At 55.5% G+C, this 26,614-nt stretch overlaps 1 protein-coding gene across 5 annotated transcripts in view; it reads left to right on the top strand.

Annotated features, from left to right (window-relative positions):
* The window catches only part of LOC144499961 (arfaptin-2-like), a 107,314-nt gene that overhangs the window by 58,620 nt on the left and 22,080 nt on the right, over positions 1 to 26,614 (top strand). For 4 of the 5 annotated variants that reach the window (XM_078222692.1, XM_078222694.1, XM_078222693.1 and 1 more), the window contains 4 exons: positions 4,099 to 4,206; positions 11,572 to 11,680; positions 12,079 to 12,186; positions 23,416 to 23,534. In XM_078222692.1, coding sequence (XP_078078818.1) covers positions 4,108 to 4,206; positions 11,572 to 11,680; positions 12,079 to 12,186; positions 23,416 to 23,534 — 435 coding nt within the window. In that variant the 5' untranslated portion in view covers positions 4,099 to 4,107. The remainder of the gene's footprint in view (positions 1 to 4,098; positions 4,207 to 11,571; positions 11,681 to 12,078; positions 12,187 to 23,415; positions 23,535 to 26,614) is intronic. The other variant, XM_078222696.1, reaches the window with a different exon arrangement.

Genomic DNA, 26,614 nt, shown 5'->3' on the forward strand with positions numbered 1-26,614 from the left:
ACCACTAGTCACAGGCCTCCAGCTGGAAAAAGACCCTTCCACTACCACCCTCTGTCTTCTGTGACCAAGCCAGTTCTCCACCCATCTAGCTACCTCCCCCTTTATCCCATGGGATCCAACCTTTTTCACTAGCCTACCATGAGGGACTTTGTCAAACGCCTTACTAAAGTCCATATAGACGACATCCACGGCCCTTCCCTCGTCAACCATTTTGGTCACTTCTTCAAAAAACTCCACCAGGTTAGTGAGGCATGACCTCCTCCTGGGTGTGCAAGTCCACAGATCCTTGAAGGTGACGTCACAGGTGGAGAAGGTGGTGAAGAAGGCATGTGGCATGCTTGCCTTTATAGGACGGGGCATAGAGTATAAAAGTTGGGGTCTGATGTTGCAGATGTATAGAACGTTGGTTCGGCCGCATTTGGAATACTGCGTCCAGTTCTGGTCGCCACACTACCAGAAGGACGTGGAGGCTTTGGAGAGAGTACAGAGGAGGTTTACCAGGATGTTGCCTGGTATGGAGGGGCTTAGTTATGAGGAGAGATTGGGTAAACTGGGGTTGTTCACCCTGGAAAGACGGAGGATGAGGGGAGACTTAATAGAGGTGTATAAAATTATGAAAGGCATAGATAGGGTGAACGGTGGGAAGCTTTTCCCCAGGTCGGTGGTGACGTTCACGAGGGGTCATAGGTTCAAGGTGAAGGGAGGGAGGTTTAACACAGATATCAGAAGGACATATTTTACGCAGAGGGTGGTGGGGGCCTGGAATGCGCTGCCAGGCAAGGTGGTGGAGGTGGACACACTGGGAACATTTAAGACTTATCTAGCTAGCCATATGAATGGAGTGGGAATGGAGGGATAAAAAAGAATGGTCTTGTTTGGACCAGGGAGCAGCGCGGGCTTGGAGGGCCGAAGGGCCTGTTCCTGTGCTGTATTGTTCTTTGTTCTTAATGAGTTTATTCCTTTCTAAATGCGCATACATCCTATCTCTAAGAATCCTCTCCAACAACCTCCCGACCGCGAACGTCAAGCTCACCGGCCTATAATTTCCCGGGTTATCCTTCCTACCCTTCTTAAATAATGGGACCACATTAGCTCTCCTCCAATCCTCTGGGACCTCACCTGTGTCCAGTGACGAGACAAAGATTTGCGTCAGAGGCCCAGCGATTTCATCTCTCGTCTCCCTGAGCAGCCTTGGATAGATTCCATCAGGCCCTGGGGATTTGTCAGTCTTTATATTCCCAAAAAACCTAACACTTCCTCCCTTGTAATGGAGATTTTCTCTAACGGGTCGACACTCCCAGTCAACACATCCCTCTCCTTTGTGAATACCGACGCAAAGTATTCATTTAGGATCTCCCCTACTTCTTTGGGCTTTGAGCATAATTCCCCACTTTTGTCCCTGAGAGGTCCGATTTTTTCCCTGACAACCCTTTTGTTCCTAACGTATGAATAAAATGCCTTGGGATTCTCCTTAATCCTGTCTGCCAAGGACATTTCGTGACCCCTTTTTGCCCTTCTAATTCCTCGTTTGAGTTCTTTCCTACTTTCTTTGTATTCCTCCAGAGCTCTCTCCGTTTTTAGCTGCCTGGACCTAACGTACGCCTCTCTTTTCTTTTTGACCAATCCCTCAATTTCCCTGGTTATCCACGGTTCTCGAATCCTACCCTTCCTATCCTTTTTTACAGGCACATGCCTATCCTGCAGCCCTAACAACTGTTCCTTAAAAGACTCCCACATGCCAGATGTGGATTTACCCTCAAACAGCCTCTCCCAATCAACAGCTGCCAATTTCTGCCTAATCCCACTAAAATTAGCCTTGCCCCAATCCAACACCTTACCCTTGGGACACCACTCATCCTTTTCCATCACTATCCTAAAGCTAACAAAATTGTGGTCACTATTTGCCACATGTTCCCCTACCGAAACTTTGAAGACCTGACCGGGCTCATTCCCCAGTACTAAGTCCAGTATAGCCCCCTCTCTAGTTGGGCTATCTACATATTGTTCCAAAGAACCTTCCTTGTCTTATACAGCTGCAACATGATTTTCCAAAACCTATAGTCAACCGTTGAAGACCAGCATGCCATACACCCTCTTGACCACCTTGTCCACCTGAGTTGCCACAAAGAACAAAGAAAATTACAGCACAGGAACAGGCCCTTTGGCCCTCCAAGCCTGCACCGAGCATGCTGCCCGACTTAACTAAAATTCCCTACCCTTCCAGGGACCATATCCCTCTATTCCCATCTCATTCATGTACTTGTCAAGACGTCCCTTAAAAGTCACTACCGTATCCGCTTCCACTACCTCCCCCAGCAACGAGTTCCAGTGACCCACCACCCTCTGTGTAAACAATCTGCCTCGTACATAGAACATAGAACATAGAACATTACAGCGCAGAACAGGCCCTTCGGCCCACGATGTTGCACCGACCAGTTAAAAAAAAAAACTGTGACCCTCCAACCTAAACCAATTTCTTTTCGTCCATGAACCTATCTACGGATCTCTTAAACGCCCCCAAACTAGGCGCATTTACAACTGATGCTGGCAGGGCATTCCAATCCCTCACCACCCTCTGGGTAAAGAACCTACCCCTGACATCGGTTCTATAACTACCCCCCCTCAATTTAAAGCCATGCCCCCTCGTGCTGGATTTCTCCATCAGAGGAAAAAGGCTATCACTATCCACCCTATCTAAACCTCTAATCATCTTATATGTTTCAATAAGATCCCCTCTTAGCCGCCGCCTTTCCAGCGAAAACAATCCCAAATCCCTCAGCCTCTCCTCATAGGATCTCCCCTCCATACCAGGCAACATCCTGGTAAACCTCCTCTGCACCCTCTCCAAAGCCTCCACATCCTTCCTGTAATGTGGGGACCAGAACTGCACACAGTACTCCAAGTGCGGCCGCACCAGAGTTGTGTACAGTTGCAACATAACGCTACGACTCCTAAATTCAACCCCCCTACCAATAAACGCCAAGACACCATATGCCTTCTTAACAACCTTATCTACTTGATTCCCAACTTTCAGGGATCTATGCACACATACACCTAGATCCCTCTGCTCCTCCACACTATTCAAAGTCCTCCCGTTAGCCCTATACTCAACACATCTGTTATTCCTACCAAAGTGAATTACCTCACACTTCTCCGCATTAAACTCCATCCGCCACCTCTCGGCCCAACTTTGCAACCTGTCTAAGTCTTCCTGCAAACTACGACACCCTTCCTCACTGTCTACCACACCACCGACTTTGGTGTCATCAGCAAATTTGCTAATCCACCCAACTATACCCTCATCCAGATCATTAATAAATGATCTCCTTTAAACCTTGCCCCTCGCACCTTAAACCTGTGCCCCCGAGTAATTGACTCTTCCACCCTGGGAAAAAGCTTCTGACTATCCACCTTCAGGGAACAGGAATGGCTCTACTATTTGCTCTATACTTTCCTTCTGCAGTAGACCTTGCAAATCGCATCACCTCCCACCTTTATCCGGGTTAAATTCCATCTGCCCGGGGGGTTCACGGGCACTGACCTTGTGACCCCGGGGGGGGGGGGGGGGGGGGATTCACAGGCACTGACCCTGTGACCCCGGGGGGGGGTTCATGGGCATTGACCCTGTGACCCCGGGGGGGAGGTGGGGGTTCACGGGCACTGAACGAAGGTCAGATATTGAATTCACTTCAGCTGCTGTTCTGGTGTGATTGGAACTCCTGGTCACCGGGCTGCTCGTCCAATCACACGAGTGAGAGAAGAACAAATTAAGTTAAACTCTAGTTTCTGTTTGATCAGCATCTCAAATGTCTTTCACTCATTTACTGATGTTGGCAAATGTGGCAGTTGTTTTGTGCATAGTGCGATCCCATCAGAGGTGATGAGATTGAGTCATGTTTTTTTCATTCATTCGTGGGACATGGGCGTCGCTGGCTGGGCCAGCGTTGATTGCCCATCCCTAGTTGCCCTTGAGAAGGTGAGGTTGTGTTTGGCGTGAGGGAGGCACGCTGACCTGGTTCTGGGGTGAACTATGCACTGAGGGATCTTTAACCTTTAACCTGTAGAACTGTAAAACTTGTTTTGTCTGTTTTCCAACAGATCTGAACAATGACAGACGGGATCATGGGAAAGGCGGCCACAATGGAAATTGCCATAAACAGTAACGGTGACACGGCGGGTTTACCAGAGGACGATAGTTTAGAGCAGGTAACATCACCTCCCAGCATGCTGAACAGGGAACAGACCAGAATTAATGTAAACGGGTCTCTGGCACTCTGAGTGTCAGGTAGATCATAGTTCACAAAATATTTCACTCACTCTTGCACGCCAACCTCTCGCAACACCCCAGGGTCAACTCTGATGCCCATCTGTCAGGCAATGTTATCCTTCCTGTAAATGGAGACTCTGCACATTCTCTCCGTGTCTGCATGGGTTTCCTCCGGGTGCTCCGGTTTCCCCTCTCAGTCTGAAAGACGTGCTGGTTAGGTGTATTGGCCATGTTAAATTCTCCCTCAATGTACCTGAACAGGCGCCGGAGTGTGGCGACTAGGGGACTTTCACAGTAACTTTATTGCAGTGTTAATGTAAGCCTACTTGTGACATGGATAAAATTTTAAACTTTAAGTTTAGACAATATGAGAGAGTGGGCAAATACTCAGCATGTGCAGTGCAATGTGGATGAATGTGAAGTTACCCACTTTGACCAGAGAAACAGTAGCAGAGTATTATTTAAATGGTGACGAATTGGGAAATGTTGATGCACAAAGGAAGCTGGATCCCCTCGTCCACTACAGTGTTACAATCCCAGCTGATACGACTGAGCAAGTCAGACCCCAGGGTGGAACCCGGTTTGATAGATCCTTCCTTTGATTTTTTTGTTTGGAAATGTGGGGGACAGCTACTGAACAGAGTCACAGGAGTCAGCTGATGAACCTTTAACTACCTTTACAGATTTATAAGGATTACACAAATGACAAAATCTATCTTATACACTTATGTTCTCAGTAAGTACTGTTACGATGCAGGTTGATCCCTGTTACCTCGGTTCGTAATCTGATAAAAGTGTTTGGGAAGGTGTTAACTGTTCTTCATTAATATTTAGAGGTTCGTTAATATAAAGACCTGACACTCGCCTTGTAAGTGAATAATTAACAAGTTATTTTATTCAACCGACCGGAATTTAAACTAAACCAGTAACATTTTAAGTAAAGAATGGTTCGACTGAAATGCTGTTCAAATAAAGAGAAGGACCATTCAGTACCAAAACAGTAATAACAGGATCTTTGTCACTTTAAAAAAAAACTATATGCAACCAGGTCTGATAACTTGGAAAAGGTTTGGAGTTCTTCTGTAGTTGTCTACTGTCTGTAAGCGCTGTCTGATTTGGTATTTTTCTCTGGTGAAATGGTGAGTACTCTTAAGACATATCTGAAGCTGACAGAGTTAAGGACTAACTTTCAGTTGATCTAACTGCTTCAGTTGATCTGGCCCTGGCTCTAGGGATGTTCCTCTGACATGGCTGTTGCTTTGGCCTTTATACCTGTGATGACCTCGTAATTTTCTTACACCACGATTGGTCTGAGGTTGTCAACAACAGCAAATTCAAATCTGATAGGCTCTTCATAGCTGAGTGTCTTTTTTAAACAGATAGGCTATTAAAATGCAACAGCCTGTTACCAAGGCAACCCTGATGCTTGGTCCACGAAACCAATGTTGCAAATGTCGCAGTCCCCAGTGTTAGAACATAGAACATTACAGCGCAGTACAGGCCATTCGGCCCTCGATGTTGCGCCGACCAGTGATACCAATCTAAAGCCCCTCTAATCTACACTATTCCAATATCATCCATGTTTATCCAATAACCATTTGAACTCTCTCAACGTTGACGAGTCCACCACTGCTGCAGGCAGGGCGTTCCACGCCCTTACTACTCTCTGAGTAAAGAACCTACCTCTAACATCTGTCCTATATCTCTCACCCCTCAATTTAAAGCTATGTCCCCTCGTGCTAGCCATCACCATCCGAGGAAAAAGGCTCTCACTATCCACCCTATCTAATCCTCTGATCATCTTATCACTGTGTGTGTGGTATCTTCTGACATGTTGATTTCTTTTCTCCCTCCCACCCTTTGTCCTCCATCTCTCCATTTCCTCTCCTGCTGCCTCCAGTCTGTGTGCACTCTGCATCCAAGCACTGACCTCACACCCAGCTTTTAAAGGAAGCACACACTGTTTTCTTTTAGAACATAGAACAGTACAGCACAGAACAGGCCCTTCGGCCCACGATGTTGTGCCGACCTTCATCTGAAACCAAGATCAAGCTATCCCACTCCCTACCATCCTGGTGTGCTCCATGTGCCTATCCAATAACCGCTTAAATGTTCCTAAAGTGTCTGACCACTATCACTGCAGGCAGTCCATTCCACACCCCAACCACTCTCTGCGTGAAGAACCTACCTCTGATATCCTTCCTATATCTCCCACCATGAACCCTATAGTTATGCCCCCTCGTAATAGCTCCATCCACCCGAGGAAATAGTCTTTGAACGTTCACTCGATCTATCCCCTTCATCATTTTATAAACCTCTATTAAGTCTCCCCTCAATCTCCTCCGCTCCAGAGAGAACAGCCCCAGCTCCCTCAACCTTTCCTCATAAGACCGACACTCCAAACCAGGCAGCATCCTGGTAAATCTCCTCTGCACTCTTTCCAGCGCTTCCACATCCTTCTTATAGTGAGGTGACCAGAACTGCACGCAATATTCCAAATGCGGTCTCACCAAGGTCCTGTACAGTTGCAGCATAACCCCACGGCTCTTAAACTCCAACCCCCTGTTAATAAAGGCTAACACACTATATGCCTTCTTCACAGCTCTATCCACTTGAGTGGCAACCTTTAGAGATCTGTGGATATGGACCCCAAGATCTCTCTGTTCCTCCACAGTCTTCAGAACCCTACCTTTGACCCTGTAATCCACATTTAAATTAGTCCTACCAAAATGAATCACCTCACATTTATCAGGGTTAAACTCCATTTGCCATTTTTCAGCCCAGCTTTGCATCCTATCTATGTCTCTTTGCAGCCTACAACAGCCCTCCACCTCATCCACTACTCCACCAATCTTGGTGTCATCAGCAAATTTACTGATCCACCCTTCAGCCCCCTCCTCTAAGTCATTAATAAAAATCACAAAGAGCAGAGGACCAAGCACCGATCCCTGCGGCACTCCGCTAGCAACCTGCCTCCAGTCCGAAAATGTTCCATCCACCACCACCCTCTGTCTTCGATCAGACAGCCAGTTACCTATCCAATCGGCCAACTTTCCCTCTATCCCACACCTCCTTACTTTCATCATAAGCCGACCATGGGGGACCTTATCAAACGCCTTACTAAAATCCATGTATATGACATCAACCGCCCTACCTTCATCAACACACCTAGTTACCTCCTCAAAAAATTCTATCAAATTTGTGAGGCACGATTTGCCCTTCACAAATCCGTGCTGACTATCCCGGATTAATCCGCATCTTTCTAAATGGTCGTAAATCCCATCCCTAAGGACCTTTTCCATCAATTTACCAACCACCGAAGTCAGACTAACCGGTCTATAATTACCAGGGTCATTTCTATTCCCTTTCTTAAACAGAGGAACAACATTTGCCACTCTCCAGTCCTCTGGTACCATCCCTGTGGACAGCGAGGACCCAAAGATCAAAGCCAAAGGCTCTGCAATCTCATCCCTCGCCTCCCAAAGAATCCTAGGATACATTTCATCAGGCCCAGGGGACTTATCGACCTTCAGTTTATTCAAAACTGCCAATACATCCTCCCTCCGAACATCTATTTCCTCCAGCCTATTAGCCTGTAACACCTTCTCTTCCTGAAAAACATGGCCCCTCTCCTTGGTGAACACTGAAGAAAAGTATTCATTCATCACCTCGCCTATCTCTACTGATTCCATACACAAGTTCCCACCACTGTCCTTGACCGGCCCTAACCTCACCCTGGTCATTCTTTTATTCCTCACATAAGAGTAAAAAGCCTTGGGGTTTTCCTTGATCCGACCCGCCAAGGACTTCTCATGTCCCCTCCTAGCTCTCCTCAGCCCCTTTTTCAGCTCGTTCCTTGCTAACTTGTAACCCTCAGTCGAGCCATCTGAACCTTGTTTCCTCATCCCTACATAAGCTTCCCTCTTCCTTTTCACAAGACATTCCACCTCTTTTGTGAACCACGGTTCCCTCACTCGGCCATTTCCTCCCTGCCTGACAGGGACATACCTATCAAGGACACCCAGTATTTGTTCCTTGAAAAAGTTCCACTTTTCATCAGTGCCTTTCCCTGACAGTTTCTGTTCCCATCTTATGCCCCCTAATTCTTGCCTAATCGCATCATAATTACCTCTCCCCCAATTGTAAGCCTTGCCCTGCCGTCCGGCCCTATCCCTCTCCATTGCAATAACAAAAGACACCGAATTGTGGTCACTATCTCCAAAGTTCTCTCCCACAACCAAATCTAACACTTGGCCCGGTTCATTTCCCAGTACCAAATCCAATGTGGCCTCACCCCTTGTCGGCCTATCCACATATTGTGTCAGGAAACCCTCCTGCACACACTGCACAAAAAGTGCCCCATCCAAACTATTTGACCTACAAAGGTTCCAATCAATATTTGGAAAGTTAAAGTCCCCCATGACAACTACCCTGTGACCCCCACACGTATCCATAATCTGCTTAGCAATTTCTTCCTCCACATCTCTATTACTATTTGGGGGCCTATAGTAAACTCCTAGCAACGTGACCGCTCCTTTCCTGTTTCTAACTGCAGCCCATATTACCTCAGTGTGCATATCCCCCTCAAAGTGCTTTTCCGCAGCCGTTAAACTATCCTTGATTAACAATGCTACTCCTCCACCTCTTTTACCAGCTTCCCTACACTTACTGAAACATCTATACCCCGGAAAGTCCAACAACCATTCCTGTCCTTGTTCTACCCACGTCTCCGTAATGGCCACAACATCGTAGTCCCAAGTAGCAATCCACGCCCCAAGTTCATCCACCTTGTTCCGGATGCTCCTTGCATTGAAGTAGACACACTTCAACCCATCTTCCTGTCTACCGGTACCCACCCTTGACCTTGATACCTTCCCCAATACCTCACCACCCTCAACACTGACTTCTGGACTACAACTCCTTTTCCCACTCCCCTGACAAATTAGTTTAAATCCCCCTGCATTTTCCTCCAGCATTTTTACAATTCTTTACAAACATGCTTTACATCTTTACAAACACATTGTTGCATAAAGTGAAATCTCACGGGATCCAGGGTGAGGTATCTAAATGGATACAAAATTGGCTTCTTGACAGAAGCCAGAGGGTGGTTTTAGAGGGTTGTTTTTCAAACTGGAGGGCTGTGACCAGTGGTGTGCCTCAGGGATCAGTGCTGGGCCCACTGTTATTTGTCATTTATATTAATGATTTGGATGAGAATATAGGAGGCATGGTTAGTAAGTTTGCCGATGACACCAAGATTGGTGGCGCAGTGGATAGTGAAGAAAGTTATCTCCGATTGCAACGGGATCTTGATCAATTGGGCCAGTGGGCTGATGAATGGCAGATGGAGTTTAATTTAGACAAATGCAAGGTGATGCATTTTGGTCGATTGAACCAGGGCAGGACTTACTCAGTTAATGGTAGGGCGTTGGGGAGAGTTACAGAACAAGGAGATCTAGGGGTTCAGATTCATAGCTGCTTGAAAGTGGAGTCACAAGTGGACAGAGTGGTGAAGAAGGCATTCAGCATGCTTGGTTTCATCGGTCAGAATATTGAATACAGGAGTTGGGACGTCTTGTTGAAGTTGTACAAGACATTGGTAAGGCCACACTTGGAATACTGTGTGCAATTCTGGTCACCCTATTATAGAAAGGATATTATTAAACTAGAAAGAGTGCAGAAAAGATTTACTAGGGTGCTACTGGGACTTGATGGATTGAGTTATAAGGAGACGCTGGATAGACTGGGACTTTTTTCTCTGGAGCGTAGGAGGCTGAGGGGTGACCTTATAGAGGTCTATAAAATAATGAGGGGCATAGACAAGGTAGATAGTCAATATCTTTTCCCAAAGGTAGGGGAGCCTAAAACTAGAGGGCATAGGTTTAAGGTGAGAGGGGAGAGATACAAAAGTGTCCAGAGGGGCAATTTTTTCACACCCAGGGTGGTGAGTGTCTGGAACAAGCTGCCAGAGGTAGTAGTAGAGGTGGGTACAATTTTATCTTTTAAAAAGCATTTAGATAGTTACATGGGTACGATGGGTATAGAGGGATATGGGCCAAATGCGGGCAATTGGGATTAGTTTAGGGGTTTTAAACAGAAAAGGGCGGCATGGACAAGTTGAAACCGAGTGACAAGTGCCACCGAGAACAACTTGTATGGATCTCCCATCAATTCCTTCCAGATGCTTGTCACACTGTGAGTCAACTGGGTCTCACTGGAACTTTGTCTTTCACACAAGTGTTTCCAACCTCTACTCTTGAAGAACAAGCCTTGGAATCTCCTAAACGACACTTTATCTCACATGCCTTCACCAAGGATCCATCTCCAGGGTTTCAACTTCTTCCAGTGTTCCTCTCATTTGGATTTGAATACAGGAGTCGGCCACACCTTATCTGAGGAAGGATGTCCTTGCTATAGAGTGAGTACAGCAAAGGTTTACCAGTTCTGATTCCTGGTATGGTAGGTCTGTCATATGAGGAGAGACTACGTTATATAGACTAAGTGAATTATATTCACTGGTATTTAAAAGAGTGAAAGGGGATCTCATAGAAACTTATCAAATTCTAACAGGGTAGATTCAGAAAGAATGTTCCCAATGGTGGGGGAGTCCAGAACTAGGGGTCATAGTTTGAGGATAAGGGGGTAAACCTTTTAGAACTGAGGTGAGGAGAAATTTCTTCACCCAGAGGGTGGTGAATGTATGAAGTCACTACCACAGAATGTAGTTGAGGCCAAGAATACCGAGATCCCTCTGCACCTCGGATTCTGCGCTCCTCCGTGTAAGTCACACTCTGCTTTTTTTTTTCTTCACACAACAGCTTCACATTTTCCCACGTTATACTCCATCTGCCTGATTTTTGCCCACTCACTCAGCCGATCTCTATCCATCTGCAAACTCCTTATGTCCTCTTCGCACACCATCTCGAGGGATTCTTCTGTTATCAAAGTTGATTTTAGTGGCACTGGGTGGGGTGGGAGCGGTTATGTGGTGACATTGGGTGAGGTGGGAGTGGGGAGTGAGTGAGTAGTAAGGGTGTGGAATGCTCTGCCTGCAACAGTAGTGGACTCGCCAACATTAAGGACATTTAAATGGTCATTGGATAAACATATGGATGATATTGGAATAGTGTAGGTTAGATGGGCTTTAGATTGGTTTCACTGGTCGGCGCAACATCGAGGGCCGAAGGGCCTGTACTGCGCTGTAATGTTCTATGCACTCTCAGGCTGAACTCTGATGGTGAGCGGTAAGTATGTGGCCGATTGTTTACGGCTGTTTTGTGTTCTTTTCCTTTCTCTGCGATTAGGACCTTCAGCAAGTGATGGTTTCAGGTCCCAATCTGAACGAGACCAGTATTGTCTCCGGTGGCTATGGAGGAACAACAGAAGCGATAATCGCCACTGGTACAATCAAAGGTAGGTGAATGACGTGGGTGTGGCAGGGTCAGTGAGGGATACTCGGGGGCAGGAAGGGTGGGGGGGTAGGAGACTGAGGGATATGTTTTGTCATGAGGTTTGGTGCGAGGAGTGAGTTTTCCCAGGAAGATGGGGAGAAACATTTGGAGCGCAGTGGAGTGGCGATGTCTGGTCCATGCTTGGGCGTTCCTGGTGGGAAAAGCCAAACGGAATGTTAAATACTGACTGAGTGCCGCTGGTGTACAGGATGTCCCGCGATGGCACATGGGGTAATCTGTGAAGGCACAGGGTAACCACGCACAGTAACTGTGTCAGTGTAGTACAGAGTCTCACCAATCATAATGTCCAAACAATAACACTTCACTGTTTCTCATTTCTATTCTTTTTCTAAATTGCAGGCAAGCTAGAGGAAGTGCAGCTCCCATGGAAGAACAGGGCGCTAGGCAGCAGTCAGGAAGGAAAATCTGTGTTCAATCTGGTGCCGAAAGTCAGGATTTATAAACCTAGTAGGCAGCTATTTATTCAACTCGATTGTTCCAGCTTACAGTTTGCTGGTGATATTTGCAAGCCCTGATGATTCCGTGTTTGAACAAACTCTACTCTCAGATCCTGAGGGCCAAATGTTCAATCCCACCTCTCTGGCACAGGGAGGACTGGAGGGAGGAGCGGAAAGGGGTGAGGAAAGGTTTGCTGCCTCTAGTTAGAGCTGTGATGTTACTCATGCTCAGGCTATTGCTGCTGGCAGGGGGAACCATGGTGAAGAATGCGGATCTGTGGCTTTCACACATCTCTGCCTCCAGTAAATGCTCAGCTCTGTCACTATCCCGTTTCCCCACATATCGAATTCCTGCCCTTACACATTGCCAACCTCTCCTGCATGCAATGCACTGCTTCACACACAGCTCCTGTGGCTGGTCGCTGTGTCCGGATAACTCAGAGCCACTAAAGTAGGAGCCATTTCCACGTGTTGGGGGGAGTCTATTGGGGTGGGTGTGTGGAGTAAGGTTTATTCATGTACACAAAGCTGCACGGGTGGTAAACAGGTTGTCTATGAAGGGTATTTGTGATCCTAGGCTTGATGAACAAAGGCCTGAAGAGCACAGGGAAGTTTAGCTGCAGCTGGTTCCGCCTCAGCTGGAGAATGGCGTCCGGATCTGGCCAGATTTTGGAACGATGTCGAGTCTTTGGACAGGGTGCAAAGCAGAATTACTAGCATGGGAGCAGGGATGTGCAGAGGCTGCGATTGTTCTCCCTGGGGCAGAGAAGGTTCAGAGTACAATAAATATGGATAAACGGTGTGCAGTGGGAACAGGGTCAGTAACCAGAGTGACACAAATCGAAGCTCATTGCCAAAGGAGAGCTTTTCTTTTTACACAAGTTGTTGAGGTCTGGAAGGCGCTAACTGAAAGGGCGATGGAAGCAGATTCAATAATAACTTTCCAATGAGTGAAATACTTAAAAGGGGATAATTTACAGGGCTTGGGGGGGAGTATTGGGGAGTGGGATTAATTGGATTGCTCTGAGGAAGAGCCGGTACAGCACAATGGGTGAAATGGCTTCCTCCCCGTTCTGTATCGCTCTCCAATTCTATCATTCTTTTGGTGCGATTGTCACTAATCGTGGATCCCACGCTTGCTGGACTCGACTCTCAATATTTTTACCACTGAGTCGCAGATGGAAATTTCAAACTGGTTTTGTTACTGTCTATTCAAATACATGGCCTTAGGGAGTGATGATGTGGAGATGCCGGCATTGGACTGGGGAAAACACAGTAAGAGTTTTAACAACACCAGGTTAAAGTCCAACAGGTTTATTTGGTAGCAAGTACCATTACCTTTCGGAACGCTGCTCCTTCGAAGGAGCAGAGCTCCGAAAGCTAATGGTATTTGCTACCAAATAAACCTGTTGGACTTTAACGTGGTGTTGTTAAAACTCTTACTTAGGGAGTGATCCAGGGGCTGATAGAGGATTGAGGTAGATGCTGTTACCAACTCTGATGTATCATCAGGTGATACACAATCAGTGGGTGATCAAACGCAAGCAGCGCTGCCTGCCCTTGCTCTGACATTGACTGCTTCCCTCTGGAGAGTGGTTTTTGTTTGAAGTATTCTGAAAGCACCACATTCCAGAGGCAATTGTGAACTCGAGCAGCAGGGAGGAGATTGTTGGCTAGTGAGTGATTTATTAACGGTGGGATATTGACCAGACGATCAGGAGACACTGTCATCCTGTTCACATATTGCCACGGAATCTTTGACACCATCGGGAAGGCTGACCGTTTACGGTTTTGGAAAAGAGATTGAGTCAGGAGGTGAGAAAGTCTGTTGCATGTGGCGAGTGGCGCTGAGTGGCGCTGAGCGGCGAGTGGCGCTGAGTGGCGAGTGGCGCCGAGTGGCGCCGAGTGGCGCCGAGTGGCGAGTGGCGCTGAGTGGCGAGTGGCGCTGAGTGGCGAGTGGCGCTGAGTGGCGAGTGGTGGCGAGTGGCGCTGAGCGGCGAGTGGCGCTGAGCGGCGAGTGGCGCAGAGCGGCGAGTGGCGCAGAGCGGCGAGTGGCGCAGAGCGGCGAGTGGCGCAGAGCGGCGAGTGGCGCAGAGCGGCGAGTGGCGTAGAGCGGCGCTGAGTGGCACTGAGCGGCGCTGAGCGGCGCTGAGCAGCGGCGAGCGGCACTGAGCGGCGCTGAGTGGCACTGAGCGGCGAGTGGCGCAGAGCGGCGAGTGGCGCAGAGCGGCGAGTGGCGCAGAGCGGCGAGTGGCACTGAGTGGCACTGAGCGGCGAGTGGTGCAGAGCGGCGAGTGGCGCTGAGTGGCGCTGAGTGGCACTGAGCGGCGCTGAGTGGCACTGAGCGGCGCTGAGTGGCACTGAGCGGCGCTGAGTGGCGCAGAGCGGCGAGTGGCGCAGAGCGGCGAGTGGCGCTGAGCGGCACTGAGCGGCGCTGAGCGGCGAGTGGCGCTGAGCGGCGAGTGGCACTGAGTGGCACTGAACGGCGCAGAGCGGCGAGTGGCGCAGAGCGGCGAGTGGCGCAGAGCGGCGAGTGGCGCTGAGCGGCGCTGAGCGGCGCTGAGCGGCACTGAGTGGCACTGAGTGGCGCTGAGCGGCGAGTGGCGCTGAGTGGCACTGAGCGGCACTGAGCGGCACTGAGCGGCGAGTGGCACTGAGCGGCGAGTGGCGCAGAGCGGCGAGTGGCGCAGAGCGGCGAGTGGCGCAGAGCGGCGCTGAGTGGCACCGAGTGGCGCTGAGCGGCGGGTGGCGCTGAGCGGCGAGTGGCACTGAGCGGCGCTGAGTGGCACTGAGCGGCGCTGAGTGGCACTGAGCGGCGAGTGGCGCAGAGCGGCGAGTGGCACTGAGCGGCGAGTGGCGCAGAGCGGCGAGTAGCACTGAGCGGCGAGTGGCGCAGAGCGGCGAGTGGCGCAGAGCGGCGAGTGGCGCAGAGCGGCGAGTGGCGCAGAGCGGCGAGTGGCGCAGAGCGGCGAGTGGCGCAGAGCGGCGAGTGGCGCTGAGTGGCACTGAGCGGCGCCGAGTGGCACTGAGCAGCGAGTGGCACAGAGCGGCGAGTGGCGCAGAGCGGCGAGTGGCGCAGAGCGGCGAGTGGCACTGAGTGGCACTGAGCGGCGAGTGGCGCAGAGCGGCGAGTGGCGCAGAGCGGCGAGTGGCGCTGAGTGGCGAGTGGCGCTGAGTGGCGAGTGGCGGCGAGTGGCGCAGAGCGGCGAGTGGCGCAGAGCGGCGAGTGGCGCAGAGCGGCGAGTGGCGCAGAGCGGCGAGTGGCGCAGAGCGGCGCTGAGCGGCGCTGAGCAGCGGCGAGCGGCACTGAGCGGCGCTGAGTGGCGCAGAGCGGCGACTGGCACTGAGTGGCGCAGAGCGGCGAGTGGCGCAGAGCGGCGAGTGGCGCAGAGCGGCGAGTGGCGCAGAGCGGCGAGTGGCGCAGAGCGGCGAGTGGCGCTGAGCGGCGAGTGGCACTGAGTGGCACTGAGTGGCACTGAGTGGCACTGAGCGGCGCTGAGTGGCACTGAGCGGCGCTGAGTGGCGCAGAGCGGCGAGTGGCGCAGAGCGGCGAGTGGCGCAGAGCGGCGAGTGGCACTGAGTGGCACTGAGCGGCGAGTGGCGCAGAGCGGCGAGTGGCACTGAGTGGCACTGAGCGGCGCTGAGTGGCACTGAGCGGCGCTGAGTGGCACTGAGCGGCGCTGAGTGGCACTGAGCGGCGAGTGGCACTGAGCGGCGAGTGGCGCAGAGCGGCGAGTGGCGCTGAGCGGCGAGTGGCGCAGAGCGGCGAGTGGCGCTGAGCGGCGAGTGGCGCTGAGCGGCACTGAGCGGCGCTGAGCGGCGAGTGGCGCTGAGCGGCGAGCGGCGCTGAGTGGCGCAGAGCGGCGAGTGGCGCAGAGCGGCGAGTGGCGCAGAGCGGCGAGTGGCGCAGAGCGGCGAGTGGCGCAGAGCGGCGCTGAGCGGCGCTGAGCGGCGCTGAGCGGCACTGAGTGGCGCTGAGCGGCGAGTGGCGCTGAGTGGCACTGAGCGGCGCTGAGCGGCACTGAGCGGCGCTGAGCGGCACAGCGGCGAGTGGCGCAGAGCGGCGAGTGGCGCAGAGCGGCGAGTGGCGCTGAGTGGCACCGAGTGGCGCTGAGCGGCGGGTGGCGCTGAGCGGCGAGTGGCACTGAGCGGCGCTGAGTGGCACTGAGCGGCGCTAAGTGGCACTGAGCGGCGAGTGGCGCAGAGCGGCGAGTGGCACTGAGCGGCGAGTGGCGCAGAGCGGCGAGTGGCGCAGAGCGGCGAGTGGCGCAGAGCGGCGAGTGGCGCAGAGCGGCGAGTGGCGCAGAGCGGCGCTGAGTGGCACTGAGCGGCGCTGAGTGGCACTGAGCAGCGAGTGGCACAGAGCGGCGAGTGGCGCAGAGCGGCGAGTGGCACTGAGTGGCACTGAGCGGCGAGTGGCACTGAGCGGCACTGAGCGGCGCTGAGTGGCACTGAGCGGCACTGAGCGGCGAGTGGCGCAGAGCGGCGAGTGGCGCAGAGCGGCGAGTGGCGCTGAGCGGCGAGTGGCGCTGAGCGGCACTGAGCGGCGCTGAGCGGCGAGTGGCGCAGAGCGGCGAGTGGCACTGAGTGGCACTGAGCGTCGCTGAGTGGCGCAGAGCGGCGAGTGGCGCAGAGCGGCGAGTGGCGCAGAGTGGCGCAGAGTGGCGCTGAGCGGCGCTGAGCGGCGAGTGGCACTGAGCGGCGAGTGGCGCTGAGCGGCGAGTGGCGCTGAGTGGCACTGAGCGGCGCTGAGTGGCACTGAGCGGCGCTGAGTGGCGCAGAGCGGCGAGTGGCGCAGAGCGGCGAGTGGCGCTGAGTGGCGCTGAGTGGCACCGAGTGGCGCTGAGCGGCGGGTGGCGCTGAGCGGCGAGTGGCACTGAGCGGCGCTGAGTGGCACTGAGCGGCGCTGAGTGGCACTGAGCGGCGCTGAGTGGCACTGAGCGGCGCTGAGTGGCACTGAGCGGCGAGTGGCGCAGAGCGGCGAGTGGCGCAGAGCGGCGAGTGGCACTGAGTGGCACTGAGCGGCGCTGAGTGGCACTGAGCGGCGAGTGGCGCAGAGCGGCGAGTGGCACTGAGTGGCACTGAGCGGCGCTGAGTGGCACTGAGCGGCGAGTGGCGCAGAGCGGCGAGTGGCGCTGAGCGGCGAGTGGCGCTGAGTGGCACTGAGCGGCGCTGAGTGGCACTGAGCGGCGAGTGGCGCAGAGCGGCGAGTGGCGCAGAGCGGCGAGCGGCGCCGAGTGGCGCCGAGTGGCGAGTGGCGCCGAGTGGCGAGTGGCGCAGAGCGGCGAGTGGCGCAGAGCGGCGAGTGGCGCAGAGCGGCGAGCGGCGCTGAGTGGCGCTGAGTGGCGCTGAGCGGCGAGTGGCGCTGAGCGGCGAGTGGCACTGAGTGGCACTGAGTGGCGCTGAGTGGCACTGAGCGGCGAGTGGCACTGAGCGGCGAGTGGCGCAGAGCGGCGAGTGGCGCAGAGCGGCGAGTGGCGCAGAGCGGCGAGTGGCGCAGAGCGGCGAGTGGCGCAGAGCGGCGAGTGGCGCAGAGCGGCGAGCGGCGCCGAGCGGCGAGTGGCGCCGAGCGGCGAGTGGCGCTGAGCGGCGAGTGGCGCTGAGTGGCGCTGAGTGGCGCAGAGCGGCGAGTGGCGCAGAGCGGCGAGTGGCGCAGAGCGGCGAGTGGCGCTGAGCGGCGCTGAGCGGCGCTGAGCGGCGAGCGGCGCTGAGCGGCGAGCGGCGCTGAGCGGCGAGTGGCGCTGAGCGGCGAGTGGCGCTGAGTGGCACTGAGCGGCGCTGAGTGGCACTGAGCGGCGCTGAGTGGCACTGAGCGGCGCTGAGTGGCGCAGAGTGGCGCTGAGTGGCACCGAGTGGCGCTGAGCGGCGGGTGGCGCTGAGCGGCGAGTGGCACTGAGCGGCGCTGAGTGGCACTGAGCGGCGAGTGGCGCAGAGCGGCGAGTGGCGCAGAGCGGCGAGTGGCACTGAGTGGCACTGAGCGGCGCTGAGTGGCACTGAGCGGCGAGTGGCACTGAGTGGCACTGAGCGGCGCTGAGTGGCGCAGAGCGGCGAGTGGCGCAGAGCGGCGAGTGGCGCTGAGCGGCGAGTGGCACTGAGTGGCACTGAGCGGCGCTGAGTGGCACTGAGCGGCGCTGAGTGGCACTGAGCGGCGAGTGGCGCAGAGCGGCGAGTGGCGCAGAGCGGCGAGTGGCGCAGAGCGGCGAGTGGCGCAGAGCGGCGAGTGGCGCTGAGCGGCGCTGAGCGGCGCTGAGTGGCGAGTGGCGCTGAGTGGCGAGTGGCGCTGAGTGGCGAGTGGCGCTGAGCGGCGAGTGGCGCTGAGTGGCGCTGAGTGGCGCCGAGTGGCGAGTGGCGCAGAGCGGCGAGTGGCGCAGAGCGGCGAGTGGCGCAGAGCGGCGAGTGGCGCAGAGCGGCGAGCGGCGCTGAGCGGCGAGTGGCGCTGAGTGGCGCTGAGTGGCGCTGAGTGGCGAGTGGCACTGAGTGGCGCTGAGTGGCGCAGAGCGGCGAGTGGCGCAGAGCGGCGAGTGGCGCAGAGCGGCGAGTGGCGCAGAGCGGCGAGCGGCGCCGAGCGGCGAGCGGCGCCGAGCGGCGAGCGGCGCCGAGCGGCGAGTGGCGCCGAGCGGCGAGTGGCGCTGAGTGGCACTGAGCGGCGAGTGGCGCTGAGCGGCGAGTGGCACTGAGTGGCGCAGAGCGGCGAGTGGCGCAGAGCGGCGAGTGGCGCAGAGCGGCGAGTGGCGCTGAGCGGCGAGTGGCGCTGAGCGGCGCTGAGCGGCGAGTGGCGCTGAGTGGCGCTGAGTGGCGCTGAGTGGCGAGTGGCGCTGAGTGGCGCTGAGTGGCGCTGAGTGGCGAGTGGCACTGAGTGGCGCTGAGTGGCGCAGAGCGGCGAGTGGCGCAGAGCGGCGAGCGGCGCTGAGCGGCGAGTGGCGCTGAGTGGCGCTGAGTGGCGCTGAGTGGCGAGTGGCACTGAGTGGCGCTGAGTGGCGCAGAGCGGCGAGTGGCGCAGAGCGGCGAGTGGCGCAGAGCGGCGAGTGGCGCAGAGCGGCGAGCGGCGCCGAGCGGCGAGCGGCGCCGAGCGGCGAGCGGCGCCGAGCGGCGAGTGGCGCCGAGCGGCGAGTGGCGCTGAGTGGCACTGAGCGGCGAGTGGCGCTGAGCGGCGAGTGGCACTGAGTGGCGCAGAGCGGCGAGTGGCGCAGAGCGGCGAGTGGCGCAGAGCGGCGAGTGGCGCTGAGCGGCGAGTGGCGCTGAGCGGCGCTGAGCGGCGAGCGGCGCTGAGCGGCGAGCGGCGCTGAGCGGCGAGCGGCGCTGAGCGGCGAGTGGCGCTGAGCGCCGCTGAGTGGCGAGTGGCGCTGAGCGGCGAGTGGCGCTGAGTGGCGACTCCTGCCTGCCAGGAAGCTGGAAACAAAAATTCAAAATGAAATTGAATGAGTTGAGGGAAATAAATTGCCAGCGATAGGGATAGAACAAGGAGAATGGGAATGGGCGTGTTACCCTACAGAGAGCTAGCACGCAATCGATGGGCCAAATGGCCTCCCTCTGAGACCTAAATGACTTTAACTCACAATAGCAGAAAAGCATCAATTTAATATTTCACCTGAAAAATAGTACCTCTGACAGTGCAGCACTCCCTCAGTACTGACCTCTGACAGTGCGGCACTCCCTCAGCACTGACCCTCAGACAGTGCGGCACTCCCTCAGTACTGACCCTCTGACAGTGCGGCACTCCCTCAATACTGACCCTCTGACAGTGCGGCACTCCCTCAGTACTGACCCTCTGACAGTGCAGCACTGACCCTCTGACAGTGCGGCACTCCCTCAGTACTGACCCTCTGACAGTGCAGCACTCCCTCAGTACTGACCCTCTGACAGTGCTGCACCCCCTCAGTACTGACCCTCTGACAGTGCGGCACTCCCTCAGTACTGACCCTCTGACAGTGCGGCACTCCCTCAGCACTGACCCTCTGACAGTGTCGCCCTCCCTCAGTACTGACCCTCTGACAGAGCAACACTCCCTCAGTACTGACCCTCTGACAGTGCTGCACCCCCTCAGTACTGACCCTCTGACAGTGCGGCACTCCCTCAGTACTGACCCTCTGACAGTGCAGCACTCCCTCAGCACTGACCCTCTGACAGTGCGGCACTCCCTCAGTACTGACCCTCTGACAGTGCAGAACTCCCTCAGTACTGACCCTCTGACAGTGCGGCACTCCCTCTGCACTGACCCTCTGACAGTGCAACACTCCCTCAGTACTGACCCTCTGACAATGCGGCACTCCCTCTGCACTCTCACAGAGGGTGTTGAATTATGTGCTCTCCGCTCTGGGGCGAGTCTTGAACCCAGGATGTGACTGGGGAAGTTGCATCCTCTGCTCCTCTACCTTTCCTACCCAGTGCCAGTCCCCAGTGTTATCACTGTGTGTGTGTGGTGTCTCCTGGCATGGTGATTCCTTTTCTCCCTCCCACCCTTTGTCCTCCATCTTTCCATTTCCTCTCCTGCTGCCTACAGGCATACGTGTGGCACCCCCAAAACAACGGGGCGTGCTCACCTCACCCCGCAGATCAGCAGCCAGCCGGATAGCCAGTCAGGGCAGCACTTCACCAGGTACATGCTGTGGCCAAACCCACTTCCCTGCCCCTGCACCATGCCCCCTCGTAGAGAACAGGAAAATGCCCTCTGCCCCAACCCTCACCGTAACTCCTCAAGGTGTGGTGAGGAATTCTCTCCAGAATGGCCTCTATTCCCTCAAATCCTCTTTCGCAATCCACATGGTTCCTCCCTCACCCAGCCCAGTGAGCTGTGCCTAACCCCACACTCCCACATTGTCTGTAACCCCCACCTCCCCCTCAAACTCTGTGACCCACACCCTCGCCCTCAAACTGAGCGGAACCCCATCTCCCCTGAGCCTAACCCCACCCTCACCCTAAAATCCTGGGTTCATCTCCCCCTCTGCCCGCCCCTCCCCCTCTGCCCGCCCCTCCCCCTCTGCCCGCCCCTCCCCCTCTGCCCGCCCCTCCCCCTCTGCCCGCCCCTCCCCCTCTGCCCGCCCCTCCCCCTCTGCCCGCCCCTCCCCCTCTGCCCGCCCCTCCCCCTCTGCCCGCCCCTCCCCTCTGCCCGCCCCTCCCCCTCTGCCCGCCCCTCCCCCTCTGCCCGCCCCTCCCCCTCTGCCCGCCCCTCCCCCTCTGCCCGCCCCTCCCCTCTGCCCGCCCCTCCCCCTCTGCCCGCCCCTCCCCCTCTGCCCGCCCCTCCCCCTCTGCCCGCCCCTCCCCCTCTGCCCGCCCCTCCCCCTCTGCCCTCCCCCTCTGCCCCTCCCCCTCTGCCCCTCCCCCTCTGCCCGCCCTCCCCCTCTGCCCGCCCCTCCCCCTCTGCCCGCCCCTCCCCCTCTGCCCGCCCCTCCCCCTCTGCCCGCCCCTCCCCCTCTGCCCGCCCCTCCCCCTCTGCCCGCCCCTCCCCCTCTGCCCGCCCCTCCCCCTCTGCCCGCCCCTCCCCCTCTGCCCGCCCCTCCCCCTCTGCCCGCCCCTCCCCCTCTGCCCGCCCCTCCCCCTCTGCCCGCCCCTCCCCCTCTGCCCGCCCCTCCCCCTCTGCCCGCCCCTCCCCCTCTGCCCGCCCCTCCCCCTCTGCCCGCCCCTCCCCCCTCTGCCCGCCCCTCCCCCTCTGCCCGCCCCTCCCCCTCTGCCCGCCCCTCCCCCTCTGCCCGCCCCTCCCCCTCTGCCCGCCCCTCCCCCTCTGCCCGCCCCTCCCCCTCTGCCCGCCCCTCCCCCTCTGCCCGCCCCTCCCCCTCTGCCCGCCCCTCCCCCTCTGCCCGCCCCTCCCCCTCTGCCCGCCCCTCCCCCTCTGCCCGCCCCTCCCCCTCTGCCCGCCCCTCCCCCTCTGCCCGCCCCTCCCCCTCTGCCCGCCCCTCCCCCTCTGCCCGCCCCTCCCCCTCTGCCCGCCCCTCCCCCTCTGCCCGCCCCTCCCCCTCTGCCCGCCCCTCCCCCTCTGCCCGCCCCTCCCCCTCTGCCCGCCCCTCCCCCTCTGCCCGCCCCTCCCCCTCTGCCCGCCCCTCCCCCTCTGCCCGCCCCTCCCCCTCTGCCCGCCCCTCCCCCTCTGCCCGCCCCTCCCCCTCTGCCCGCCCCTCCCCCTCTGCCCGCCCCTCCCCCTCTGCCCGCCCCTCCCCCTCTGCCCGCCCCTCCCCCTCTGCCCGCCCCTCCCCCTCTGCCCGCCCCTCCCCCTCTGCCCGCCCCTCCCCCTCTGCCCGCCCCTCCCCCTCTGCCCGCCCCTCCCCCTCTGCCCGCCCCTCCCCCTCTGCCCGCCCCTCCCCCTCTGCCCGCCCCTCCCCCTCTGCCCGCCCCTCCCCCTCTGCCCGCCCCTCCCCCTCTGCCCGCCCCTCCCCCTCTGCCCGCCCCTCCCCCTCTGCCCGCCCCTCCCCCTCTGCCCGCCCCTCCCCCTCTGCCCGCCCCTCCCCCTCTGCCCGCCCCTCCCCCTCTGCCCGCCCCTCCCCCTCTGCCCGCCCCTCCCCCTCGGCCCGCCCCTCCCCCTCGGCCCGCCCCTCCCCCTCGGCCCGCCCCTCCCCCCCCCCTCGGCCCGCCCCGCCCCCCCCCCTCGGCCCGCCCCGCGCCCCCCCCTCGGCCCGCCCCGCGCCCCCCCCTCGGCCCGCCCCGCGCCCCCCCCTCGGCCCGCCCCGCGCCCCCCCCTCGGCCCGCCCCGCGCCCCCCCCTCGGCCCGCCCCGCGCCCGCCCACACACACTCGCATTCACTCTCATACACACACATACTCACATGCATACACACTGAGGGAGAGCGCACAGGACTGCCTCTGACTAACCACCATCCCAATTACCATTCACAGGCAGCCATTCCTTCTGTTTGATCCATAGACCATGGATTCTCCAATATCCTGTTGTGTGTCTGTCTGCCTCATAAACTTTCTCCTAACTGCCCCTCCATTCGCAATCATGCCTACTTCCCACTTTGTGCCTCTTCTGTTAATTAAATCTCTGCTTGCTCACTGTAGCCAAACCTGGCAGTGACAGCAGAATCCTGGTACCTTCTATTGGAATGTTTGCTGAACTGGGGTGGTGTTTGGGATATTTTTGTGAGCACACTGCTGGTTCTTTGCAGGTTGCTGGTCCTATCCGGTGTGTGGGGGAATATTTATCTTTATTTCTCAAACTGAAATGGCCAATCCCCTCTGCAGGATTCGCTAATGCAGAGCTGAGTGGAAAGTCTGATTGACTGACTGGTTGCTGCGATCCTCTTTTACTGCAGGAACGGCAAGCATTCACCAGTCGCAGAGTGGCCCAGTCAGCAGCGGTGAGGAAGCTGCTCGAGGAATCGCTGGCGAGAAGTTTGACATTGTGAAAAAGTGGGGAATGAACACCTACAAGGTTAGTGTGAAAGCTGCAGCAACCCAAGTCAGTGTTATACATAGAACATAGAACATAGAACATAGAACATTACAGCGCAGAACAGGCCCTTCGGCCCACGATGTTGCACCGACCAGTTAAAAAAAAACTGTGACCCTCCAACCTAAACCAATTTCTTTTCGTCCATGAACCTATCTACGGATCTCTTAAACGCCCCCAAACTAGGCGCATTTACTACTGATGCTGGCAGGGCATTCCAATCCCTCACCACCCTCTGGGTAAAGAACCTACCCCTGACATCGGTTCTATAACTACCCCCCCTCAATTTAAAGCCATGCCCCCTCGTGCTGGATTTCTCCAGCAGAGGAAAAAGGCTATCACTATCCACCCTATCTAAACCTCTAATCATCTTATATGTTTCAATAAGATCCCCTCTTAGCCGCCGCCTTTCCAGCGAAAACAATCCCAAATCCCTCAGCCTCTCCTCATAGGATCTCCCCTCCATACCAGGCAACATCCTGGTAAACCTCCTCTGCACCCTCTCCAAAGCCTCCACATCCTTCCTGTAATGTGGGGACCAGAACTGCACACAGTACTCCAAGTGCGGCCGCACCAGAGTTGTGTACAGTTGCAACATAACGCTACGACTCCTAAATTCAATCCCCCTACCAATAAACGCCAAGACACCATATGCCTTCTTAACAACCTTATCTACTTGATTCCCAACTTTCAGGGATCTATGCACACATACACCTAGATCCCTCTGCTCCTCCACACTATTCAAAGTCCTCCCGTTAGCCCTATACTCAACACATCTGTTATTCCTACCAAAGTGAATTACCTCACACTTCTCCGCATTAAACTCCATCCGCCACCTCTCGGCCCAACTTTGCAACCTGTCTAAGTCTTCCTGCAAACTACGACACCCTTCCTCACTGTCTACCACACCACCGACTTTGGTGTCATCAGCAAATTTGCTAATCCACCCAACTATACCCTCATCCAGATCATTAATAAATATTACAAACAGCAGTGGCCCCAAAACAGATCCCTGAGGTACACCACTTGTAACCGCACTCCATGATGAATATTTACTATCAACCACCACCCTCTGTTTCCTATCCGCTAGCCAATTCCTGATCCAATTTCCTAGATCACCCCCAATCCCATACATCTGCATTTTCTGCAGAAGCCTACCATGGTGAACCTTATCAAACGCCTTACTAAAATCCATATATACCACGTCCACTGCCTTGCCCCCATCCACCTCCTTGGTCACTTTCTCAAAAAACTCAATAAGGTTAGTAAGGCACGACCTACCTGCCACAAAACCATGCTGACTATCACCTATCAATTCATTACTCTCCAAATAACTATAAATCCTATCCCTTATAATTTTTTCCAACATCTTGCCGACAACAGAAGTGAGACTCACCGGTCTATAATTCCCGGGGAAGTCTCTGTTCCCCTTCTTAAACAATGGGACAACATTCGCTAACCTCCAATCTTCTGGTACTATACCAGAGGCCAACGACGACCTGAAGATCAGAGCCAGAGGCTCTGCAATCACTTCTCTTGCCTCCCAGAGAATCCTTGGATAAATCCCATCCGGACCAGGGGATTTATCTATTTTCAGACCCTCCAGAATATCCTGCACATCCTCCTTATCAACTGTAATACTGTCTATTCTACTCCCTTGCAACCCAGTGTCCTCCTCAGCTATATTCATGTCCCCTTGCGTGAACACCGAAGAGAAATATTGGTTCAATGCTTCACCAATCTCCTCCGGTTCCACACATAACTTCCCTCTGCCATCTATAACTGGCCCTAAACTTGCCCTAACCAACCTTCTGTTCTTGACATACCTATAGAACGCCTTAGGATTCTCTTTAACCCTATCCGCCAAAGTCTTCTCATGTCCCCTTTTAGCCCTTCTAAGCTCGCTCTTCAACTCCCTCTTAGCCAATCTAAAGCTTTCTAGTGCACTACCCGAGTGCTCACGTCTCATCCGAACATAAGCCTCCTTTTTCTTTTTAACCAACAAAGAAACTTTTTTGGTGCACCACGGTTCCCTAGCCCTACCAATTCCTCCTTGCCTGACAGGGACATACCTATCACAGACTCGCAGTAGCTGCTCCTTGAAAAAACTCCACATGTCGGACGTTCCCAGTCCCTGTAATCTCCTAGTCCAACCTATGTTTCCTAATTCTCTCCTAATAGCCTCATAATTACCCTTCCCCCAGCTAAAACCACTGGCCCGAGGTTCATGCCTATCCCTTTCCATCACTAAGGTGAACGTAACCGAATTGTGGTCACTATCACCAAAATGCACACCAACTTCCAAGTCTAGCACCTGGTCTGGCTCATTTCCCAGCACCAGATCCAATATAGCCTCACCTCTAGTTGGCCTGTCTACATACTGAGTCAAAAAACCTTCCTGCACGCTTTGAACAAAAACTGACCCCTCTAACGAGCTAGAGCTATAACAATTCCAGTCAATATTAGTCAAGTTAAAATCCCCCATAACAATTGCCCTATTACTTTCACTCCTAAGCAGGATTGACTCCGCAATCCTTTCCTCAACCTCTCTAGAACTTTTAGGAGGTCTATAAAAGACTCCCAACAGGGTGACCTCTCCTCTCCTATTTCTAATCTCCGCCCATACTACCTCAACAGATAAGTCCTCATCAAACCTCCTCTCTGACACTGTGATACAATCTCTGACCAATAATGCTACCCCTCCCCCTCTTCTACCTCCTTCCCTACTTCGACTAAAACATTTGAACCCCGGGACCTGCAGCATCCATTCCTGCCCCTGCTCTATCCATGTCTCTGAAATAGCCACAACATCGAAGTCCCAGGTACTGATCCACGCTGCAAGTTCACCCACTTTATTGCGAATACTCCTGGCATTGAAGTATACACATTTCAAACCCTGCTCCACCCCACCTCTGCAATGCCGTGCATTGCAGTCCCCATCCATGCATCCCTCACTTTCAGCCCCACTACTCAGGATCCCTCCCCCCCCCCGAATCAGTTTAAACCTCCCTGCATGGCCTTAGCAAATTTACCCCCCAGGATATTGGTCCCCTTCTGATTAA

This window comes from Mustelus asterias, chromosome 10 (genome assembly GCF_964213995.1).
Source record: "Mustelus asterias chromosome 10, sMusAst1.hap1.1, whole genome shotgun sequence".
NCBI classification, from domain to species: Eukaryota; Metazoa; Chordata; class Chondrichthyes; order Carcharhiniformes; family Triakidae; genus Mustelus; species Mustelus asterias.